Raw genomic sequence first — 20,181 nt, 5'->3', positions numbered from 1 at the left:
CGCAATTAGAGGGACCGCAGATTACGCAGCGAATTGCTGTCGGTAACAGATTACCATGTTTTCGCGGTTCCTCGTTCATCGAGCGCGTCTTACCGTCGACGTTGGACACTCTTATCACGATCGTTGACGCACGAAACGCATCGTTTTTTTTCTCTCTCTCTCTCCTCTCGCGATTCTTCCTCGTTGTCGCGAGCGAATCTGCGTCTCAGTGCGCAACGAGCGCGGATTCGCCCTCGCGAGCGTATATAGAGGAGGAAAAAAAAGGATCGCAGTTAGGCGTGTCCGATCGACGGTGATGCGATAAAGTTACGCGCGCGACGCTTCGTCATGTTTATTCTATTGGTGAACGATTACGATATTTTCGGACTCAGCGTCGATCAGTTGCAGTACGTTCCGAAGAAGCTTCTACTGGACAAGTACGGCGATTTCGTCGATCGATTGTGGGAGAGATTGCCTATACATCTGAAGGACGATCCGGACGTGTAGCGTTATCGCCTTTGTCACAAGCATCACAATCAGCTGTGGCAAGACACGCACATCGACGGTCCGCCGCCGTGCATCAAAGACTGCGGCATGTGCCGGGAGAACGAAATGGCATGACGATGAGCGCGTCGACGATCGAGACGTATGAGATACGCCGAGGACGCCGCGACGGCAATCGTCGGCGGTAGCGGTTTGCTCGATAGACCTAAACGCTCTTCCGTTCGAACTACATATACCGGGATATCAGTTTTGCGGTCCCGGTACTCGTCTCGCGAAGCGGCTCGCGCGAAGCGATCGAGGCGTCAATCCGCTGGACGCGGCTTGCCGCGAGCACGACATCGCCTATTCGCGGAGCGACGATCTCGCCGATTGGCACGTCGCGGATCGGGCGCTCGGAGCGAGAGCGTTCGAGCGTATCCGGGCCGGGGATTCGACTCTCGGCGAGAGAGTGGCGGCGTCGACCGTATGGTCAGCTATGAAGGCGAAGACAAAACTAGGAATGGGTATGGCTGGAGCGCGAAGAGGCGCGAGAAAGAGCGGCGGCGGCAAGAGAAGAACGAGGAAGCTCGACGAGGAGGAGGACGACGAGAGGACGGGTTCTTCCCGCGGCGAAACGCGGCGGCTTTCTGTCGCTGATCGGCCGGCGTGGCGAAGATGGTGAACGACGGTAAGGCCGCGCGTCGACAACTGGAGGAGCTGCAGCGACACAATCGAGCGATGGAGGGTCGCGGTTTGTATCTTCGCGCCTTATAAGCGCGGCGGAAGCATCGCGAGACGAGGCGGACAAACGGTTAGGAGGAGGAAGAAAAAAAAAGGTTGCGCCTTCGCGCGCGTTAGACGACGTCGTAGCTCCGATCGGCGTCACGACGAACGAACAGTTGAATAGCGCGGCCAAGCGCGCTCGCGTGCGTCACTTCAGAGGTGTGTTCATGCGCGACGCGTTGCCGGCGCGAGTTCGTCGCGACGAGAGTGGAATCGTGAACCTGGACGACGTCTCGGGGCCGGGCACGCATTGGGTGGCATACGCTAAAAGAGGAAAAGATGCTATCTACTTCGACGCTTTCGGCAATCTTCGGCCGCCTCGAGAACTCGTGCGTTATCTCGGACGCGACACGCGCATCGCGTACAATCGCGACTCTCAGCAGACGTACGATCAGAGCGTCTGCGGACAATTGTGCCTGCGCTTCCTTCGACGAGTCGATTGGGGAGGAGGAAGGAGGAAGCCCTTCGGTCTCTAACGGCGATAGCGCGCATCATCATGTCGCTGATTCTCACGCTGACCGGAAGAAGCAATGTTCTCGCGGCGAGTTACTTTCCACCTCTCAATCTGAGCGACGACGATTATGAGCTCGGCCTGACCATACGACAATACCATGAGAAGCGAAATCAAATGCGCGTACCGAATTAATTTCACCAAACCGAACAATATCGGATCGTTATTAGGTTTCTCCCAGTCTCGCGTATTGCGATCGAACAAATGGTACGCGTCCGACGAACCTGTGAGCATTATCGCGGTTAACACTGTAACGGTCGTATTTTCGGACATTTTTCCTAGCGCGGATAGATCGGTGCTGGGTTTCTTTAAATGAAAATACGCGGTGTGTAGTATAATTGCGTTTATTCAGATCGTATGAAGATGTGTACAGAGTTGGAGTGTGTGTATACGAGTGTGTGAGCGTGTGTGTGAATATAAATGTTCATGTATAAGTCGCGTGGTTCGCGTAATTATGCCAAATATAAACGCTGATTTAATTTCGGCCTCGTTTTCGCACGCCGGCGGGTGTTTACTATCGCGCGAGACGGCGCGCGTTTTTGCGGCGCTTTTTCTCGCGGTGATTCCGGTATTTCGAGAATTCGGTTCTCGGAATCAACGGGTGATTTCGCCGTATTATTTATTTCGCGGCGTCGCGATTTAAAGCCCGCGTACAATCCTGATCTATGCGCTTTAATTCGGCGGCGTTTACGCGTCTATCTCTAGATGTCGAGATGCGCTCGCTTAGTTGCATACAATGCGTTTAGGCGCGTCGTCGGACGATGTGATTAACCGGTGCGCAGAACGCTTAAAATGACGGTGTCGGTGATTAGTACAAAATACGCGTGCGGCGGTGGTCGGCGCGTGCAATTCCGGAATTCTTTCGCGAAGGATGGGTTGCGCGATGCAGCTGGATCAAGATCTCTTGATCCGGGGCGGCTAAGAGCTCCACCTTCCGCGACAATTCAGCTGCGGATTAGGCGGATTGCACTTGTGCTTCGGAACCGAGATCACTCGTCTGAGACGGAGCTCGCTCCACCTTTTGTCCTTAGCTTGTAACGTTCCGATTTTCCGGACACCAGATCGCGGATAAACGCGTCGGATTCTGGGTAATAAATGGTGAGCGAATTGTGAGTAAAAAAAAGAACTGATTTATTTAGATAGAATGCGTGTGTACAAGTTGTGTGTATCTTGCTGCGAGTATAAATGTGAGCGTGTTCGAGTGTATAAATGTCTGCGTTGCGAGTATAAATGTCTGCGATGCGCGTATAAATGTGAGTGTGTTCGAGTGTATAAACGTCTGAATGCGCGTGCAAAATGCAGTTGGTTAAATGCCGGTATAACTGCGGTTCGTAAACCGAATGAATCCGCTGGTATAATTCGCGTGTATAAAAACGTTGTTTTGACGCGCGCGGATATGCGCTCAGAATCGGTCGAAGACCTCGCGTTGTTTTGATGGCGTTTTTGCCGCGTTTCTTGCGCGGGGAATCCCGTGTACGGAGAACAAGCTGGTGGATTCCGTGAAATAATACGTTATTTTCGCGAACGGGAATATCGCTAATAATTCTGGATCGTATTTCGAAATAGCTGGCCTCGAGAATTCTCGATCGGGGCGGCTCTGAACTCCACCTTCCGTGGGTTTTGCCAGCCAGGATGTGGAGGAGCGGATGGAGGCAGTACCCCACGCGATAGCGAGAACTCTCGGCTCAGGCTGAGTACTCTCGACCTGTTTGATCGGGGCGGTAGTGCCGGTTTTAGGTGCTTGGTAATTTCTCTCGAGCGTACGGCTTAAGAGCGGAACAGGAGAATAAGTCTATACGCCGAAATACGGCTTTTTTATACCGGCTAATTACCCGCGTCGGCGCGCGGCGGTGTTACCCCTTCCGAACGGGTTAATTGCGGTACGGTACGGTCAGGCCCGTTCGGAGGGATTCGGGTTTGCGCCGAGCGCGGGTTTTCGCCGTTCGGTCGGTCGGGCCGCGTCAGCTTCGCTCGGCAATTCTCGGCCGTTTAAGAGCTTTGATTTCAACGGCCCCGGTCTTTGAAAAGTATTAAAAATGTGGGCGCCCCTGCCTCTGCCCGGCGGGTATTCTACCGGGCGGCAGCTTCCGGCTGATGTTGTTGCCGGGAATTCGGAACGGTGCATCGGAGTGCACCGTTACAAGCTACTTAGTGCTTTTCGAGAGGATTTTCTGGATTGCTCTGAAGCGTACTGCTTAGAGCGGATCGGGAAAATGTGATTAAAGCTAAAAATGTGGCCCTTTTTATACAGGCTAATTGCCCGCTTCGGCGCGCGGCGGTATAACCCCTTCCGAACGGGTTTTCGGAAAACGGTACGGTCGGGCCCGTTCGGAGGAATTCGGGTAGGAGCCGAACGCGGGCTTTAGCCGGTCGGCGGTTCGGGCCACATCGGCTTTGTTCGGCGGTGTTTGGTCGAATTTCGATTCGAACGGTTTTTGGAAGTGTTAAAAAAGGTGGGCGCACCGCGCCCCTGCCTCTGCCCGGCGGCAGCTTCCGGCGGATGATATGCCGGGAATCGTAACGATGCACCGGGATGCATCGTTACAACACGATTCGCGTGGAGTGCAACCTGACGACGGGCGCGTACGTGAACGGGAGATCCGCCCACGCGATACACGAATTCGCGTCGAACGTTCCGCCGGGATATAAAGTGTCGGAGATCCCGAGGCAGATCATTTATCTGCCGGTCATCACGCGACTCGTGATCGACATATCGCTGCGCGTCATCGATCAGGACGGTCTATTGATCGATTTCCGCGGCGAGAAGATCTCGATTCGATTGCACGTGCGACGCAGACGATAGAGAGCACGCGGCGAGGCACGGACGGGGGAGGGAACGGGGCGATGCTCGTCGTACGCGAATCTAGCGTCGCGACGTCGCATCGCGGCGGCAGCGGCAGTGATCGCGATCGCGTCGCGGAAACTCGAGTCGCGCGCTCGAGAGAGAGGAGCGTCGGGGAATTGTCCGCCGCCAACGTCGCTTTTCTGCGATCCATGGGTTTCGTCGTACCGAGAGCCGCGCGATAGTTCGACGACATGAGGGACATTCTGAGCATCGGCGGGGAACCCGTCTTCGACGATCGCATCGTGAAGATCGAGAGTCACACGTACAATCCGTACGCCAACACCACTTTCGGATACAACGACGAGATACGAATACCCATACAACAGCAGGACCTATACACGCTGCCGTGCGAGAGTTTTCTCTACGTCGAAGGTAGACTACATACGAAGAATAATCAGCCGCCCGCGTCGAGCGGCGAATCGGGTACGCTTGCCTCGGCCTCTAAGGAGTCGTTCGTGTCTTCGACGCCGGCGTGGCTCGTGAACAATTGCGTCGCCTTTATGTTCGAGGAGATACGTTACGAGCTCGATGGCGTGGAGATCGTAATCGCAACGTCGATCGTAATCGCAACGTCGGAATAACTAGCACGATCAAGAACTACGCCTCGTTGACGGCCGAACGAGGCAAGATCTTGAAGAACGCCGGATGGGATCGCGCGACTGGACCGAGCGGCGTCGCGTCGACGGGTGACTTCAACTTCTGCGTTCCTCTCGACACGCTGCTAGGTTTCTGCGAGGATTACAGGCGCGTCGTCATCAACGCGCGTCACGAGCTGATTCTGATAAGAGCGCGAAACGATAACAATTGTCTGATATCGCGCGAGGAATTCGAGCCGAGAGTCAAGCTCGCGAAGATACAGTGGCGCGTGCCGTACGTGGTGCTGAATGACGTCAATAAATTATCGCTGTTGCGCACGTTGGACAGCGGCAGATATCTGAGCGCGTCCTTTCGCTCGTGCGATCTCTACGAGTTTCCGCTCCTGCAGAACACGACCAAACACTCGTGGTCCGTAAAAGCGGTCACGCAGCTCGAGAAACCGCGTTACGTCATCTTCGCGTTGCAGACCGGAAGGAAGAACGTCCTGTCGCAGGACGCTTCCAGATTCGATGCGTGCAATCTGACCAACGTAAAGTTGTATCTCAATTCCGACTTCTATCCGTACGACGATATGAATTTGGACTTCGAGAACAAGATAAGAACAAGATCGCCGTACTGTACGACGCGAGATTTCGACGAACGTATTACGGATACGCGAGCGACGTGACGCTCCTGACTATGAACAAATTTCTATACTGCGGCCCGCTCGTGGTGATAGATTGTTTCCGCCAAAACAAAGCGGTTAAGAGCGCCACTGTGGACGTTCGTCTAGAATTCGACTGCAAGGACAACGTTCCTTCTAACACTACGGTGTACTGCCTACACATTCACGATCGCATGGTGGAGTACAATCCGTTAACGAACGTCGTGCGTAAGATCTTGTAAGACGGCGCGTCGAATGGGGGAAGAGAAGAAACTCGAAATCGCGAAGATATCGGGGAGAGACGCGAATAAACGTCAGTCTCTCGCGACGATGACCGCGACGACGGTCACGGGTAATATCGCCCCGCCGATCTTCGTCAATCTGCAGGGCTTCGTCGTCAACAAGCGATTTATGACGAAGGAGATGGCGATACTCGCGAACGGCAGAGATCTGACACACCACGTCTTTCGCGCGCCGATGTCGTGGAATCTGCTGACGAAGAGCGAGAAGTCGCAGGCCTGTTGGCTGACTCTTAATCACCACGAATTCCACTGGACCGATGGATACGTGGAGTGTAGGCACGCGAAGCAGATCGTTCGCGATATATCACGCGTCGAGGGATCTCGAGTCGAACGCCGCGGTAACGATCTACGTCAAGGGTCGCGAGAAGAAGAAGTGGCTGACCGACATCGCGGGAGAGGTCGCGGAGCAGCGCGACCTGACGATCGAGACCATCGACGCCGATTACGAGGATATCGGACCCCTTCGAACACTAGCCACGACTCGCGTCTATCGCTGCGGCTATCACTCGAAGAATTGCGCCTCGGAAAACGTGTGCAAACTGCACAACTTGTGGTTGGAGAGACGCGATCAATTGCGCGACATGTGAACAGAGATGCGCGATGATTCGCGCGCCTCGCGCGTTTTCCGCATCGTAGATTAGTTTTGCGCGTACTCTTATCGACGACTAACTTTTTTATCTCGCGCGCGTCGACTTATCGCCTACCTAGAAAAGTATTATTAATATTTAGAAAGATACTATTAATACACTAAGAAAAATAATATTAATACTAAGAAAAAATAATATTAATATTAAGAAAAAATAATATTAAAATAATATTAATTAGCGAATAAACGTTAACTCGTATCGCGCGTACGCAGTTAAACGCATTTTCCGGCACTTCCTCCGGAGCAATCGAGAATTTATCGCCCTTCATTAAATTATCTCGTTATATTTCCGCGTCGCACGATTTTTTCATACCGCCTTAGATTATTGCATTAGCATTCGACGGAATCATAACGACTCGGCGATAGTAATATCACAGATATAAATTAACGCCGAGAGACCGTTTTTCCTCAGAATGAGTCTCGCGATCACGTTATTGAGTGCGCCTAATATTGCAAGTGTTCTCAGTGCGTCCTAGTGTGTCCAGTATTCATTCATTCTCAGAGTTATTTTTTCGTGCGAACGACGATGAGCGACGATGAGATTTCGAGATTGCGAAGGATGCTCCACGGATGCATGTTCACACCGTGGATGTGCGTCTGGAAAATAAAGTACATCAGAAATCTCATCCGATCCTCAATATAGCGGTAACGTGGAACGTAAGTACCCATTCATCATCGTTCTTTATTCTTTCGCTCTCCTTCGAGGAAAAATACGACGTACGTTGATCGCGCGACATTTTTCATAGTTCGAGAAGGAGGTGGAGATCCAAGGGTTCGTGAACATACGCCGCCGACATTGGATATGACAGACAAGACTGAAGCAACGTCGATTCTTAAACTCGTTATGGTACGACCGGCCGTCCTATAAGAAATGGGAGAAGCGCTCCCCTAATATCTACGCCGACATATTTCGGCTGAGAAGATTATTCGGTGGAGCCGCTCGTCTCGGATCACACGTTTAAAACCGAAGATTTCTGCGACGACGATTCTCCTGTGGAGATATGGTATGGTGATGCGAGCTCGATCGAAGAAACGAGCTCCGTCCGCACGGACGACAGCGGGTTTTAACCGAGGTATGGATCTCTTTTCGTATAACGCGCCGCTCTTTCATTTCGCGTATCTCGATACGAATTATTAATACGACGCTTTATATATTTCAGACATCTCGTCGAGCTCGACGTCGAAGGACGGCGCCGAAGGACGGCGCCGAAGGACGGTGCCGAAGGACGGCGCCGAAGGACGGTGTCGAAGGACGGTGCCAAAGGACTGCGCCTTCCCTTCCCCCGATCTCCGCCTGTATCGATCCCCCCTCCCCCTGCGCGTGTCGTTCGAACGCTTCTTAGGATTTTTTTGCCGACCACTGTCGATTTGAGAGCGATAAAACTCCTCGATTCCATTCGGTTTGTTCATTTCGTATCGTTCGCTACCACGCGTCTTAGTTTTCTTCCGCGAACGCTTGAATTTGAATCAATTTCGTTTTCGATAGACGGACGCGTCGGCGTGTTCTTTCGTTTTCGATCGACGGAAGTGTCGGCGCACTCTTTCGGTTATACGGTCCTCTATAGGTTATTCATAAGTCCCTTTTATAGGTCTTTTATGGATCATTTATAGGTCATTTATGAGTCATTTATAGGTTATTTATGGGTCATTTATAGGTTATTTATGGGCCATTTATGGGTCTTTTATAGGTCATTTATGGGTCATTTATAAGTAGCTTCCCAGGTAGCAGAGTGATGTCAAATGACATCTTAATAACATTTTAGTAATGTCATTGTACATCATTAAGACGTCTGGATACATTCATTCTGTTACTTAGGTTCTATAGGTCATTTTATAGATCCGACAACTTCCGTATGACGAAATGTAACTGCAACTTCTATATGATTGCATATAGCGAGTGTTGTCCTCGCGGTTCTTACGCTTTCCGCGTAACACCGCTGTATTTAATATGCAGCTCGTTTCAAAGGTCGTTTTGAAATTTAAAATTATTAAATTCATCTAAGAATAAAAATTGTCGCGTATACGCGAACCAAACGAACGCCTCAGTTTGAGTATATGAGTCTTCTTTTGCCGCTCCTTTTTTTTAAATGGTCGTTTCACAGGTCGTTCTTACAGTCGTTCTTACAGTCGTTCTTACAGTCGTTCTTACAGATCGTTCTTACAGGTTGTTCTTACAGATCATTTTTACAGGTCGTTCTTACAGATCGTTCTTACAGGTCGTTTTTACACACCGTTGCGCATTAAATCATTATATATTCAATCGTACAATATATTTTAATCGCTATATATTAAATCGTCATATTAAATCGTTATATTAAAACATTATATACTAGAACATTATATTAGAACATTAAATTAGAACATTATATTAGAACATTCTATTAGAACATTATATTAGAACATTATATTAGAACATTATATTAAGCGTTATATATTAAAGCATTACATTAGAACATTATATTAGAACATTATATTAGAACATTATATTAAGCGTTATATTAGAACATTATATTAGAACATTATATTAAGCGTTATATTAGAACATTATATATTAAGCGTTATACAAGTATACATAGATCGCGCAAATTTTGTACGAATAAAGAATCATTTTTTTAAAAAAAAAACGTTCGTTCTTTCGATCGCCCTTCTCGCGCGTCCGAGCGTATCTCCCCTCCCCTCCTCCTTCTCCCCTCGTACGATGCTTCCTCACGTTCTCGGGAGCGATATATCGCCGAAGGACTCGCGCGCGCGCGATAGTTCGCTACCGTCCTGACCCCCGCGCGCTAGCACCTCGCGAGAGCCATGACGCGCGTCGCGTTATCGCTCGCGCTGACGATATCCCTGCTCGCGGCCGTCGCGGCGACGCTGACCTACGATGACGTCGCGGAGGCGTTCCGTTATCTTCGAACCTACGGCTTTCTGGAGAACGAGGAGAATCATCAACAGTCATCGCTATTGGACAACGCGACCGCCCTGAGCGAAGCGCTATCATTGTTTCAGGAATACTACGGCCTGCCGGGAAACGGCGTTCTGACCGTGGAAACGATTCGCGTCATGCGCAGGCCGCGATGCGGCGTCGCGAACATTCACGCTTACAGCCCGTTGACGAGAAAGTGGCCGAGGACGCATCTCACGTGGAACTTCAAACTAGCGAACAGAGATACTCTGCGCACGACTCAGAGCGCGTTCGCTCTGTGGTCCGAGCAATCCTCTCTGACGTTTTCGCGCGACCCGCTGCGCCCCGATATACTGATATCCTATCAATCCGGCGCTCACGCGTACGAGAACAGCGACAATGGGGGCTCGTGCCCGTCGCCATTCGCGGGACCGGGATCGGTCGTCGCTCACGCGTTCTTTCCAACGGGAGAGCCCAATCAAGTGACCGAGGTGCACGAGACGGAGCTGTGGCACATCACGCTGACCAGGCCCCCATCGGACAGGCTGTATCTCCTTCAGACGCTGACGCACGAGATCGGTCACACTCTGGATCTGACTCATAGTATGAGGGAAGATTCAGTCATGTACGCGTACACGCCTTCGGAGGAAAGGCGATATCCGCTCAGACTGAGCATAGAGGACGTCATAAACGTGCGAAATCTCTACGGATCGAGAGAGACGACGAATCCTACGATCGTCGACGCTACTTCGACGACCGCGGCGACGACTACGACGACAGCGGCCTCGACGACGACGACGACGACGACGGCTGCGGCGCCGCCGACGACCGCGAGGATGGTTAAGACGCCGCTCGCTCCCTCCGATACCGCGGATCTATGCGCCTTGAAGCGCATAGACGGAGCGCTAATCATGAATTGTCGCTTGTACGTCGCGCGTAAACGCAACGTGTGGCCCATCGATATGAGGGAGAGACGCTACGGAGCGCCCTTCTCGTTCACCGACTACTTCAAGTTCCTCTCTCGCAATCTCACTCGCGTATCGGCCATGTATCAGAGACCCTCGGGCGATATCGCGATATTCGCCGGCGACTACGTCTACTTCGCCGATTCGAATTTTCATCTTAAAGCGGGATGGCCTAGATCCGTCGAATACGTCAGATTTCCCCGCGACGCTAGGATAAACGCCGCGATAAACACGCACGCCGGGCGCAGCTACGTCATATACAACGACGATAAAATAGCCGAGATGAACGACTGCGCGATGACCGTCGCGAGGCACGGCGCTCTGCGGGATACGTTTTCCGGGATACCATCCGCGATAACGACCTTCTGCCACGTCGACGGTAATCTCTATTTTCTGAAGAAACGCGAGTATTACGCGTACAGCGAGTTCATCGACGCGATAATCTCGACCGGTCCCTTCGATCTTAGTATATTGGGAATAGAATGTCCCGCCGATGGCATTCTGCATCAATTGAGCGAACTCATCTCCAAGCTGTATCGTCTGGAATACGCGTCCTTTAAAAGACCGCGCAACGACGACGATGACGACTAAGATCAGGAAATCCTGAAACCTAACGTTAAGATTACATTTAATATACTGTTCTAAACCGCTGTTCTAAATCGCTTCCGCTGCATTAATTAACACGCTTAACGCGCGCGTCGAGAAAAAAATATCGAGACGACGATCGAGATCGCGTCGTATATAAAGCGCGTCTCGATCGTTGCGCGTGACATTTCCAACGATACTCGCGATTAACGGGCGTACGATTCTAAGCGAGCGTCTCCGACAAATCTCTCTCTCCTCGCGATAACCAACGTTAACGACGCCGTCGCCACTGCAGTGTTTTCCTATGAATTATTTTTAATAATATTTTCCTATGAATCCTATTTTCCTATATCCTATGAATAATTATTAATAATATTTTTCTAACAAATTCTATTGGAACGTAACTTCTTATCGATAAAAGTAAATCGGATATTTTTTTTATAAATTTTTTTGATAATTTATGTGAAGATTTTCCATTTAATCATATATTTAAATGAAGTTTTTTTACAACGCCTAAACAAATGCATATATTCCACAGGAAAATTAGTTATCATATCAAGATAAGATATATGTTCTAATATAGATATTCCATTATGATATTCTGGATGTAACTTATGGCGAAAACTATCATTTATTCTTTTTGTTGCATTATTTTTAATAAAAGAGACTCTACCTTTTATGTATTTTACCTTTTTGTATACACTTAGTACAAGAATAAAATCCTGAATGACCTTTACAGTAAGTTATGAAAGATTTGGCAGGAGCATCACAAATAAAACCTTTAATTGTAAATAGTAAAACTCGTCCTTGAAATACAAAACCATCATCACTAGTTCTATAGCTTCTTTTACAAAATCTGAAAGATATTCATTAGCATTAGTGGGTTTTTCGTAACCATGGTAAATACCATTACGGATATATTATAAAGATATTTAAATAAAGAACATAAAATTGGATAAATCTGACTACTAGAACTTTTATTAAGAAATAATCCATCTATATTAACTAATAAATCAATAGAACTTTTATTAAGAAATAATCCATCTATATTAACTAATAAGTCAATCGATAATAATGTGGAAACATCCACCTTAGAAATTAATTTATCTATTGCAAACTTTAAGCCAAAATGTGCACAAATTCCTGGTTCTATATTTTTTGAAAATGTTTTCCGAAGTGTTGTCAGTAAAGTTCTAGGGTCATTTGGTAAATTTGAGTGAAAAGGTAATGCTTTCAATGAACTTAATAATTTTTTTAATGATTCATGAGACACATTATATGTAATCGCCCATTCACGTAAACCATGAAAAAAATTATTTTCTGCACTCTTGTTTCGTAAATTAACATCAAAGTTAATAATCGAAGATTGGTTATCAAAATTGTTTAAACTATTGTTGTTATTTTCTATAATAATCAAAAAAATTTTCATTAGAAATATAGCTTTCATTATCATTTATCTCGTCAAAGCTGTTACGTTCATTACTACAATTGATTCTGCAAATTTCTGTAGAAGTAATAATCAGTATCAGTACGTGCATTAAAATTATCATTTATAAGTTCATGACACGTGTCTGTATTTTTCTTAACTTCTCTAAAAAAAGTACAACTTTTTTGCATTTAGGCATTATTGAATTTTAAAAATAATACTTGTTCAGGATTCGCTCTGAATTTATAACGAAAATATCACCCTCCATAATACTGGCGCCATTCGTGAGCGCCAAATCAAACTCACAAATATAATTCCGTACGGTGTTTTTCGAAATCAGCCAGGATCCGCGTGATCGCGGAAGAACATGGTCCTGGCCAATTAGGCAATCGGAAAAACATGCGATTTTTGACGTGCCTGAACAGGATAGGCTCAAATCGGATCATCCGATGCGCAATCTTTATGATCCGGGAGAAAGCCTCTCTCGGAGAGAGTCATTGGAGAGTCATTGAAGAATAATTGCGGAATAAGTGCGAAGTCATAGCGGAATCATTGTCGAGTTCTTCAAAGTGCAAGTAATCGAGAGCGAATCGGAAGTGAAAGGTTTGAGAATTTTCTCAGTACATTGCACGTGAAACGTGAACGTCGCGAGTGCATAAACTAACTAGTTTTTGTATAAAGTCTCGCGAATAATCAATTCGAACTCAGTTAAACCAATCGATTCCGTATCACACGTGAACATACTGAACGCGAGTGCCGGGATTCATCGGAGCGCTTCCACTCGGAGTGAGAGGTGGAGCCTCTTTCTCATTGAGTCTCCGCTCATTCGTGTGCTCGTGAAATAACGCCGTCTCGCTCGCTCTCATGCGAACCGTGAATAGTGCGGTCTCGCTCGCTCTCACAGACAGCCCGATAGAGCGCTGTCTCTCTGTTTCGCGTCGAACCGTGGAAAGTGCGATCTCGCTTGCTCTCGCGAACGGCCATAATAAAGCCGTCTCGCTCGCTTTCACAGACAGCCCAATAGAGCGCTGTCTCTCTCAATCTCGCGCGTGCAGCCGTGGAAAGTGCGGTCTCGTTCACTCTCACAGACAGCCCGATAGAGCGCTGTCTCTCTCTGTCTCGCGCGTGCAGCCGTGGAAAGTGCGGTCTCGTTCGCTCTCACAGACAGCCCGATAGAGCGCTGTCTCTCTCTGTTTCGCGTCGAACCGTGGAAAGTGCGGTCTCGCTCGCTCTCACAGACAGCCCGATAGAGCGCTGTCTCTCTCTGTTTCGCGTCGAACCGTGGAAAGTGTGATCTCGCTCGCTCTCAAGGACAGCCCGATAGAGCGCTGTCTCTCTCAGTTTCGCGTTGAACCGTGGAAAGTGCGGTCTCGTTCGCTCTCACAGACAGCTCGATAGAGCGCTGTCTCTCTCTGTTTCGCGTCGAACCGTGGAAAGTGTGGTCTCGCTCGATCTCGCGAACGGCCGCAATAACGCTGTCTCGCTCACTTTCACGCGATCCGTGAATAGTGCGATCTCGCTCGATCTCGCGGACGGCCGCAATAACGCCGTCTCGCTCGCTCTCGCTGACAGCCGTTAGAGCGCTGTCTCGCTCGTTCTCGCGCGAACCGTATAATAGTGAGCTTTCGCTCAATCTCGCGAACAGCTGATAAACGCTGTGCCGCTCAATCAAGTGAACAATTGTATAGCGCGATCTCACCAACCGAGTACGAATCTCGACGTGCTCAAATATCCGAAATAAAGTCGCACACGCATCGAAAGCTCATAAACTCTGTACATATAGTGTAATCTTGTGCAATAAACTTATCGCCACTCTTGTGTGGATGTCACTGTGTTACAATCAAAAAGGAGCAATTTTACGTTATTTCATTCCGTCACTCATCCAGTGCGAAATTACGTAATACTCAAACTCGCGATACCCACTCGGGTGTGTACCGGCATTACGCTAGCAACTCTCAAAGTTGCAATCCCGAACAATATTATTATAATATTATATAAGGCTATTACCAAAATCTGAAATTGAAACAAAATTCAAGCAATTTAAATTTAAAGTAAAACAAATCTTCTTTTAAATGTATAAAAAAAATTATAGAATTTTTTCTGGCAATGGCTGCGTTCAACAGGAAAAGCTGCTTTGCAACTGTTGTAAAATTCGTGAATCTGATTGGTGCATGCTTTTAGATTCAATCAAAATTAAGAACATACATCAATCACGAATTTTACAACAATTGCAAAACAACTTGCTCTGCTGAACGCAGCCAATGACAAGTGAAAAAAAAGAAGAAATAAACTAATAAAATAGTTTTTTATTTGTATTTACTTTTATGCTGTTCTAATGACCCAGTGTGTAATCATTCAAAAACGCAACGTAATATTATTAGAATATAGATGCTTGAACACTGTAATAAAGAGAATTTTACATGAATAATAAGAAAATAAACATAAATCGATATAATATGTAAAATTATATTTAATTATTGCAGGCAGCGTTTACATTTTCGATTTGGCTATCCTACGATATGATCAATTTAACGTGTGTTAGATTGATGTCATGTTATCGTTTGAATGTGCGAAAAATATAAGTAAAAAAATTATAGTAAATATAAAATTTATAAAATATTTTTTTTATCAAAAATTAATAGTAATTTTATTAGAAATTTTCATTATAAAATATTAAAGTCGCGCATATTTAAAAAAAAAAATTTTTAAAGTTATTCGTTTTATAATTTACAAGTTATTTATGTTTAAACCAATAGTTGCATAAATAATACGATAATGCATAAATAATAATTTAATTAATGATAATAGTTCGCATTTTAATTAAATTAGTACCATTAGAAAATATTTCAAAAACTATATTTTATTATTTATTAAAGTTTATATTTATTTTAGCCATCAGTTTTTGTATAAGCATAATACGATAAAGTAAACAAACCGCTTCGCAAATAACGTGATGTATAAAATGTGAATTGAAATTTATTAAATGTTCCATAACTTCATGGGTTCATAGGTTTCCTATATATACTTTTTCATACATTAAGTTTGTGATGATATACGCCAACTCTGATAATGAATCAGAAATTGACGATATTGTAGAACCGAAATTAGACATTGCTTGCAATATTTCAAGCAAAACACATAAAATATGTAAAATATTTATATTAAATCATACATTGTTGTATTTATTTCAAACAGTACAACTTATTTTTATTATGTTGATACATTATAAAAAAATTATGCATATCTCTTCATTTATCAACAGATAACTTTCTTGTAAATAGCCTCAGACAATAAAATTCAGTCTACAATACATCATTTTTAATTAAAAAATAAAAGATTATGGCCACGTTTGATGGGATACCCAATATATATATATATATATATATATATATATATATATATATACATATATACAGGGTGAATCATAATGGTTGTAACAACCTTTTACCATTAGAGATCAATTACCGACTGCAACTGTAATCAATTGAATGATTCATAGATAACAGCTGCTTGGATCGACCGTGTCTACAATAACGTACAAGCGAGTTAAATACTGTGAATCAAATAATATACACATTCTATACATACTTTTCTAATATATTTAACTCTTTTATGTACATATTTTTCTTTCTACACGGTTTTTTTCTAATAACGCGATTTCTTATTATTGTGAAACGTATCTGCCGCGAAAAAAGAGATATCTTTTGCATTCGTGTATTTTTTAATACGATTTTTTTTTAAATAATGGTTTTTTTAATATATAGAATTTGACAGCGATTTTTTCATTTTTACGCAGAATATTTTAACGAGTAAAAAGAGTTGGATTGGTAAAAATACAAAGTATTCTTTTTATATAAAAAAAAATACGTAATTCTACTTTCTACAAGAAATATTCTGCTGTAGATATTAAGAATGTAAAAGTTATAACTTAGAAAATTAATAATAAGCAGAATAATTCTTGTAGAAAGCAGAATTACGCATTTTTTTTTATAAAAAAAGAATACTTTTGTATATTTACCAATCCAACTCTTTTTACGCGTTAAAATGATTTGTGTAAGAATGAAAAAAATCGTCGTCAAATTTTATGTATTAAAAAACCATTATTTAAAAAAAAGTCGTATTAAAAAATACACGAATGCAAAATATATCTCTTTTTATGCGGCAGATAAGTTTCACAATAATAAGAAATCGCGTTATTAAAAAAAAAACCGTGTAGAAAGGAAAATATGTACATAAAAGTGTTAAATATATTAGAAAAGTATGCATAGAATATGTATATTATTTGATTCACAGTATTTAACTCGCTTGTACATTACTGCAGACACGGTCGATCCAAGCAGCTGCCATCTATGAATTATTCAATTGATTGCAGTCGGTAATTGATCTCTAATGGTAAAAGGTTGTTACAACCATTATTTCACCCTGTATATATATATATATATATATATATATATATATATATACAGGGTGTCCTAGATCACCTGTACACTCCTTTTTTTTCAAAAACTAATACATTTCCTCAAAAAAACAATGCGTAAACTTAATTTAGATAACTGTTTACTAATCCACATCCATTTCTTTAAGTAAGATACGGTCCTAAAACCAAAGTAGAAACTGATAAATTGAAAAAAGGTTGAAAAACGCATATTTGCAGCCAGCGCAATCATAAAATAAAAAATAAACAAAATAAAAGGCTCTCGAAATTAACAAATTAAACTAAAATATAGTAAAAGGCCATAAAGAGCCAACGCAGTTGTAAGGCGTATTTTATGGAGAAAAAAAATAATCCATGAAAACGATCACATTAAACGATCTTTCTTCTTTATTGACATCAAACGTTTCGGACTCAGTTCGAGCCTTCTTCAGTGATTCTGATAAGACAAAAAAGAACCAAATAAGATAACATTGAAAACGCAGTCATTAATAGATAGAGAGGAAAAAATAGTCATCATACGGACGCTTATTAAGGACGAGGATTAAAGAACATAAAAGGAATCTTACGTCCGTCATTGCCGAGCACAGAGCGTTAGATTGATTACGTCATACGTTTGATTTTGATGACATTGAGGTTTTGGATGAGGAAACTTTTTTAGGAAAGAGATTAATATCGGAGATAATCTATATTAAGCGTCAAAGAAATGCGTTGAATCTCCATAGCGATACGTCAAAATTGAATACTTCATGTTTATCGATAATTGAAAACATATCCAAAATTTAATAGTTTGTTGTTTGTTAGGACTGTTCTTGTCCTCAGTGTATACTGGATTGTTTTTGTCGATCACATTTTGACGTCATTTTATCGTTAGCATTCGAATCTTTTTGCCTAGTCGGCTATGTGCGCGCTAAGTGTTTATGTCCGTTTCTGTTTCGTCTTCTCGAGTCGGAGTGAGTTGCCTTTGTCTAATTATAATTTATCGCAAGGCTTTGTATCTATATCGTGTACATTTATTTTGTTAGTGCATCGCTTTTTGCGCCTTGCAACGCTTAAAGAGCTGCTTGCATCTGGCTTCCTTCGGGTTGACTTGCCTTGACGGGTCCACGTTCGCTCTCTAAGACTATGCACGTATGATGATTATTTTTTCCTCTCTTATCTATTAATGACTGCATTTTCAATGTTATCTTATTTGGTTCTTTTTTGTCTTATCACTGAAGAAGGCTCGAACTGAGTCCGCAACGTTTGATGTCAATAAAGAAGAAAGATCGTTTAATGTGATCGTTTTCATGGATTATTTTTATTCTCCATAAAACACGCCTTACACCTGCGTTGGCTCTTTATGGCCTTTTACTATATTTTAATTTAATTTGTTAATTTCGAGAGCCTTTTATTTTGTTTATTTTTTAATATATAAATAATATAAAAAATGTTTTCCATCTTGCAATTTTTTATTGAAAAGAATCTATATCTTCTAAATCTGTTGTAATAAACATACACAAATAAATAATATATTAACATATAAATACAATACAATGATATTTAAATATAATTTGGCTTTTTTTATATATATATGTATACACATATAAAAGAATTTGTTTATCTTAATATTAAAATATATTGTATAAAATCAAAATGAGATAATTCAATGCTAAAACTTAAATCAAATATTTTATCGTAAAACAATATTTTACTTATAAAATATACCGGAATATCATAATTTTTTATATATATGTTAAAAATCCCTATATAAATATACTATGTAAAAAAACCATAGATCTTTCATTTATTGCATAGATTCTAATCTTGTAAGTAAAAATAAATAGCTTAATAGCCTTGATAATTGTACTTATTACATACATTTATGTATTATATAATTATACTTGTGACATTATTATGTGATTAAGAAAAATCAATGTAAATAAAAATATCAGCTGAATATTAGTGTGTAAAAAAATTTTATAATTTCAATATTATGCGACAGATAATAATTTTTAAAAATTTTCGTGGAAAAAAATTAGCCGAAAGACATTTCAAACAACAATTATTACGTATATAATATATATAGTATATAGTATACAGTACATCTTACATTTTTCATTACTTTGATTCCTTATAACTAAAATATCTGCACACAATGATAATACTATTATAATATAATATAAGGCTAGTATCAAAATCTGAAATTGAAACTAAATTCAAGCAATTTAAATTTAAAGTAAAACAAATTTTCTTTTAAATGTATAAGAATAATTATAGAATGTTTCTGGCAATGGCTGCGTTCAGCAGGAAAAGTTGCTTTGCAACTGTTGTAAAATTCGTAAATCTGATGCATGCTTTTAGATTCAGTCAAAATTAAGAACATACACCAATCAGGCTCACGAATTTTACAACAGTTGCAAAACAACTTTCTCTGCTGAACGCAGTCAGTGACAAGTAAGAAAAAAGAAGAAATAAACTAATAAAGTAGTTTTTTATTTGTATTTACTTTTATGCTTCGTATCCTAATAATCCAGTGTGTAATCATTCAATAACGCAATGTAAAGCACATGGCAAACATGGCCAAACACTTAACGACGCAGATGACGACAAAAGACGAAACCGCTCACGAATATGGCCGCTTAAAGGCTTGTTCGTAGTGCGTATGGTCTTAAGGGTTTTTTTACATTTAATTTAATTCGAATTTCTTCTATACTGCACATGCGCAATAAAATGTGCAATGAATAAATTTCAAACCAATATTCTAAGAATATTCTTCTCTATTAGAAATATATTATTTACGATTTTAACATTCTACATATATTCACATAATAATATTCAATTCGAATATTCTAAAATTAAGAACATTCGTACTTTATAAGAATATCCATGGAATATTGTGTGCTATCTGGGATTTTGTCTCTGTAACATACCAAAATATCTAATATAATCCTCAGACATTGCTACTTTAAAGTTTTCCCACAACTCTTCAGGATGTAATGGTTGACAATGTGATAATATACGTACAAATAATCTACGAAGTTGTCGTGGCATTATCCATCCAACAGCTTCATTCATAGCTCTTTTCCATTCATTATCATCTTCAATC

At 42.8% G+C, this 20,181-nt stretch overlaps 2 protein-coding genes across 2 annotated transcripts; both read left to right on the top strand.

The window, feature by feature from the left end:
- Positions 1-4,792: 4,792 nt before the first annotated feature.
- Positions 4,793-6,083, top strand: LOC112638199. The gene is made up of 3 exons (XM_025409409.1): positions 4,793-5,024; positions 5,114-5,815; positions 5,917-6,083. The coding sequence occupies exons 1-3, from the start codon at positions 4,793-4,795 to the stop codon at positions 6,081-6,083; spliced, it is 1,101 nt and encodes a 366-aa protein (XP_025265194.1).
- Positions 6,084-9,591: 3,508 nt separating this feature from the next.
- Positions 9,592-11,241, top strand: LOC105248138 (matrix metalloproteinase-24). Its single transcript, XM_011252754.2, has one exon. The coding sequence runs from the start codon at positions 9,592-9,594 to the stop codon at positions 11,239-11,241; it is 1,650 nt and encodes a 549-aa protein (XP_011251056.2).
- The last annotated feature ends 8,940 nt before the right edge of the window (positions 11,242-20,181 follow it).

This window comes from Camponotus floridanus, unplaced genomic scaffold (assembly GCF_003227725.1).
Source record: "Camponotus floridanus strain SB8 unplaced genomic scaffold, Cflo_v7.5 scaffold260, whole genome shotgun sequence".
NCBI classification, from domain to species: domain Eukaryota; kingdom Metazoa; phylum Arthropoda; class Insecta; order Hymenoptera; family Formicidae; genus Camponotus; species Camponotus floridanus.
This window is presented reverse-complemented; position numbering and strand designations above follow the sequence as displayed.

What these genes read in the sequence shown, in the direction of transcription:
- LOC112638199 (XM_025409409.1), top strand. Translation starts at nt 4,793, where the DNA reads ATGAGGGACATTCTGAGCATCGGCGGGGAACCCGTCTTCGACGATCGC. An exon ending in CGCGTCGAGCGGCGAATCGG is followed by an intron (nt 5,025 to 5,113) that starts GTACGCTTGCCT and finishes ATGTTCGAGGAG; the next exon opens with ATACGTTACGAGCTCGATGG. An exon ending in AAGAACAAGATCGCCGTACT is followed by an intron (nt 5,816 to 5,916) that starts GTACGACGCGAG and finishes TCGTGGTGATAG; the next exon opens with ATTGTTTCCGCCAAAACAAA.
- LOC105248138 (XM_011252754.2), top strand. Translation starts at nt 9,592, where the DNA reads ATGACGCGCGTCGCGTTATCGCTCGCGCTGACGATATCCCTGCTCGCG.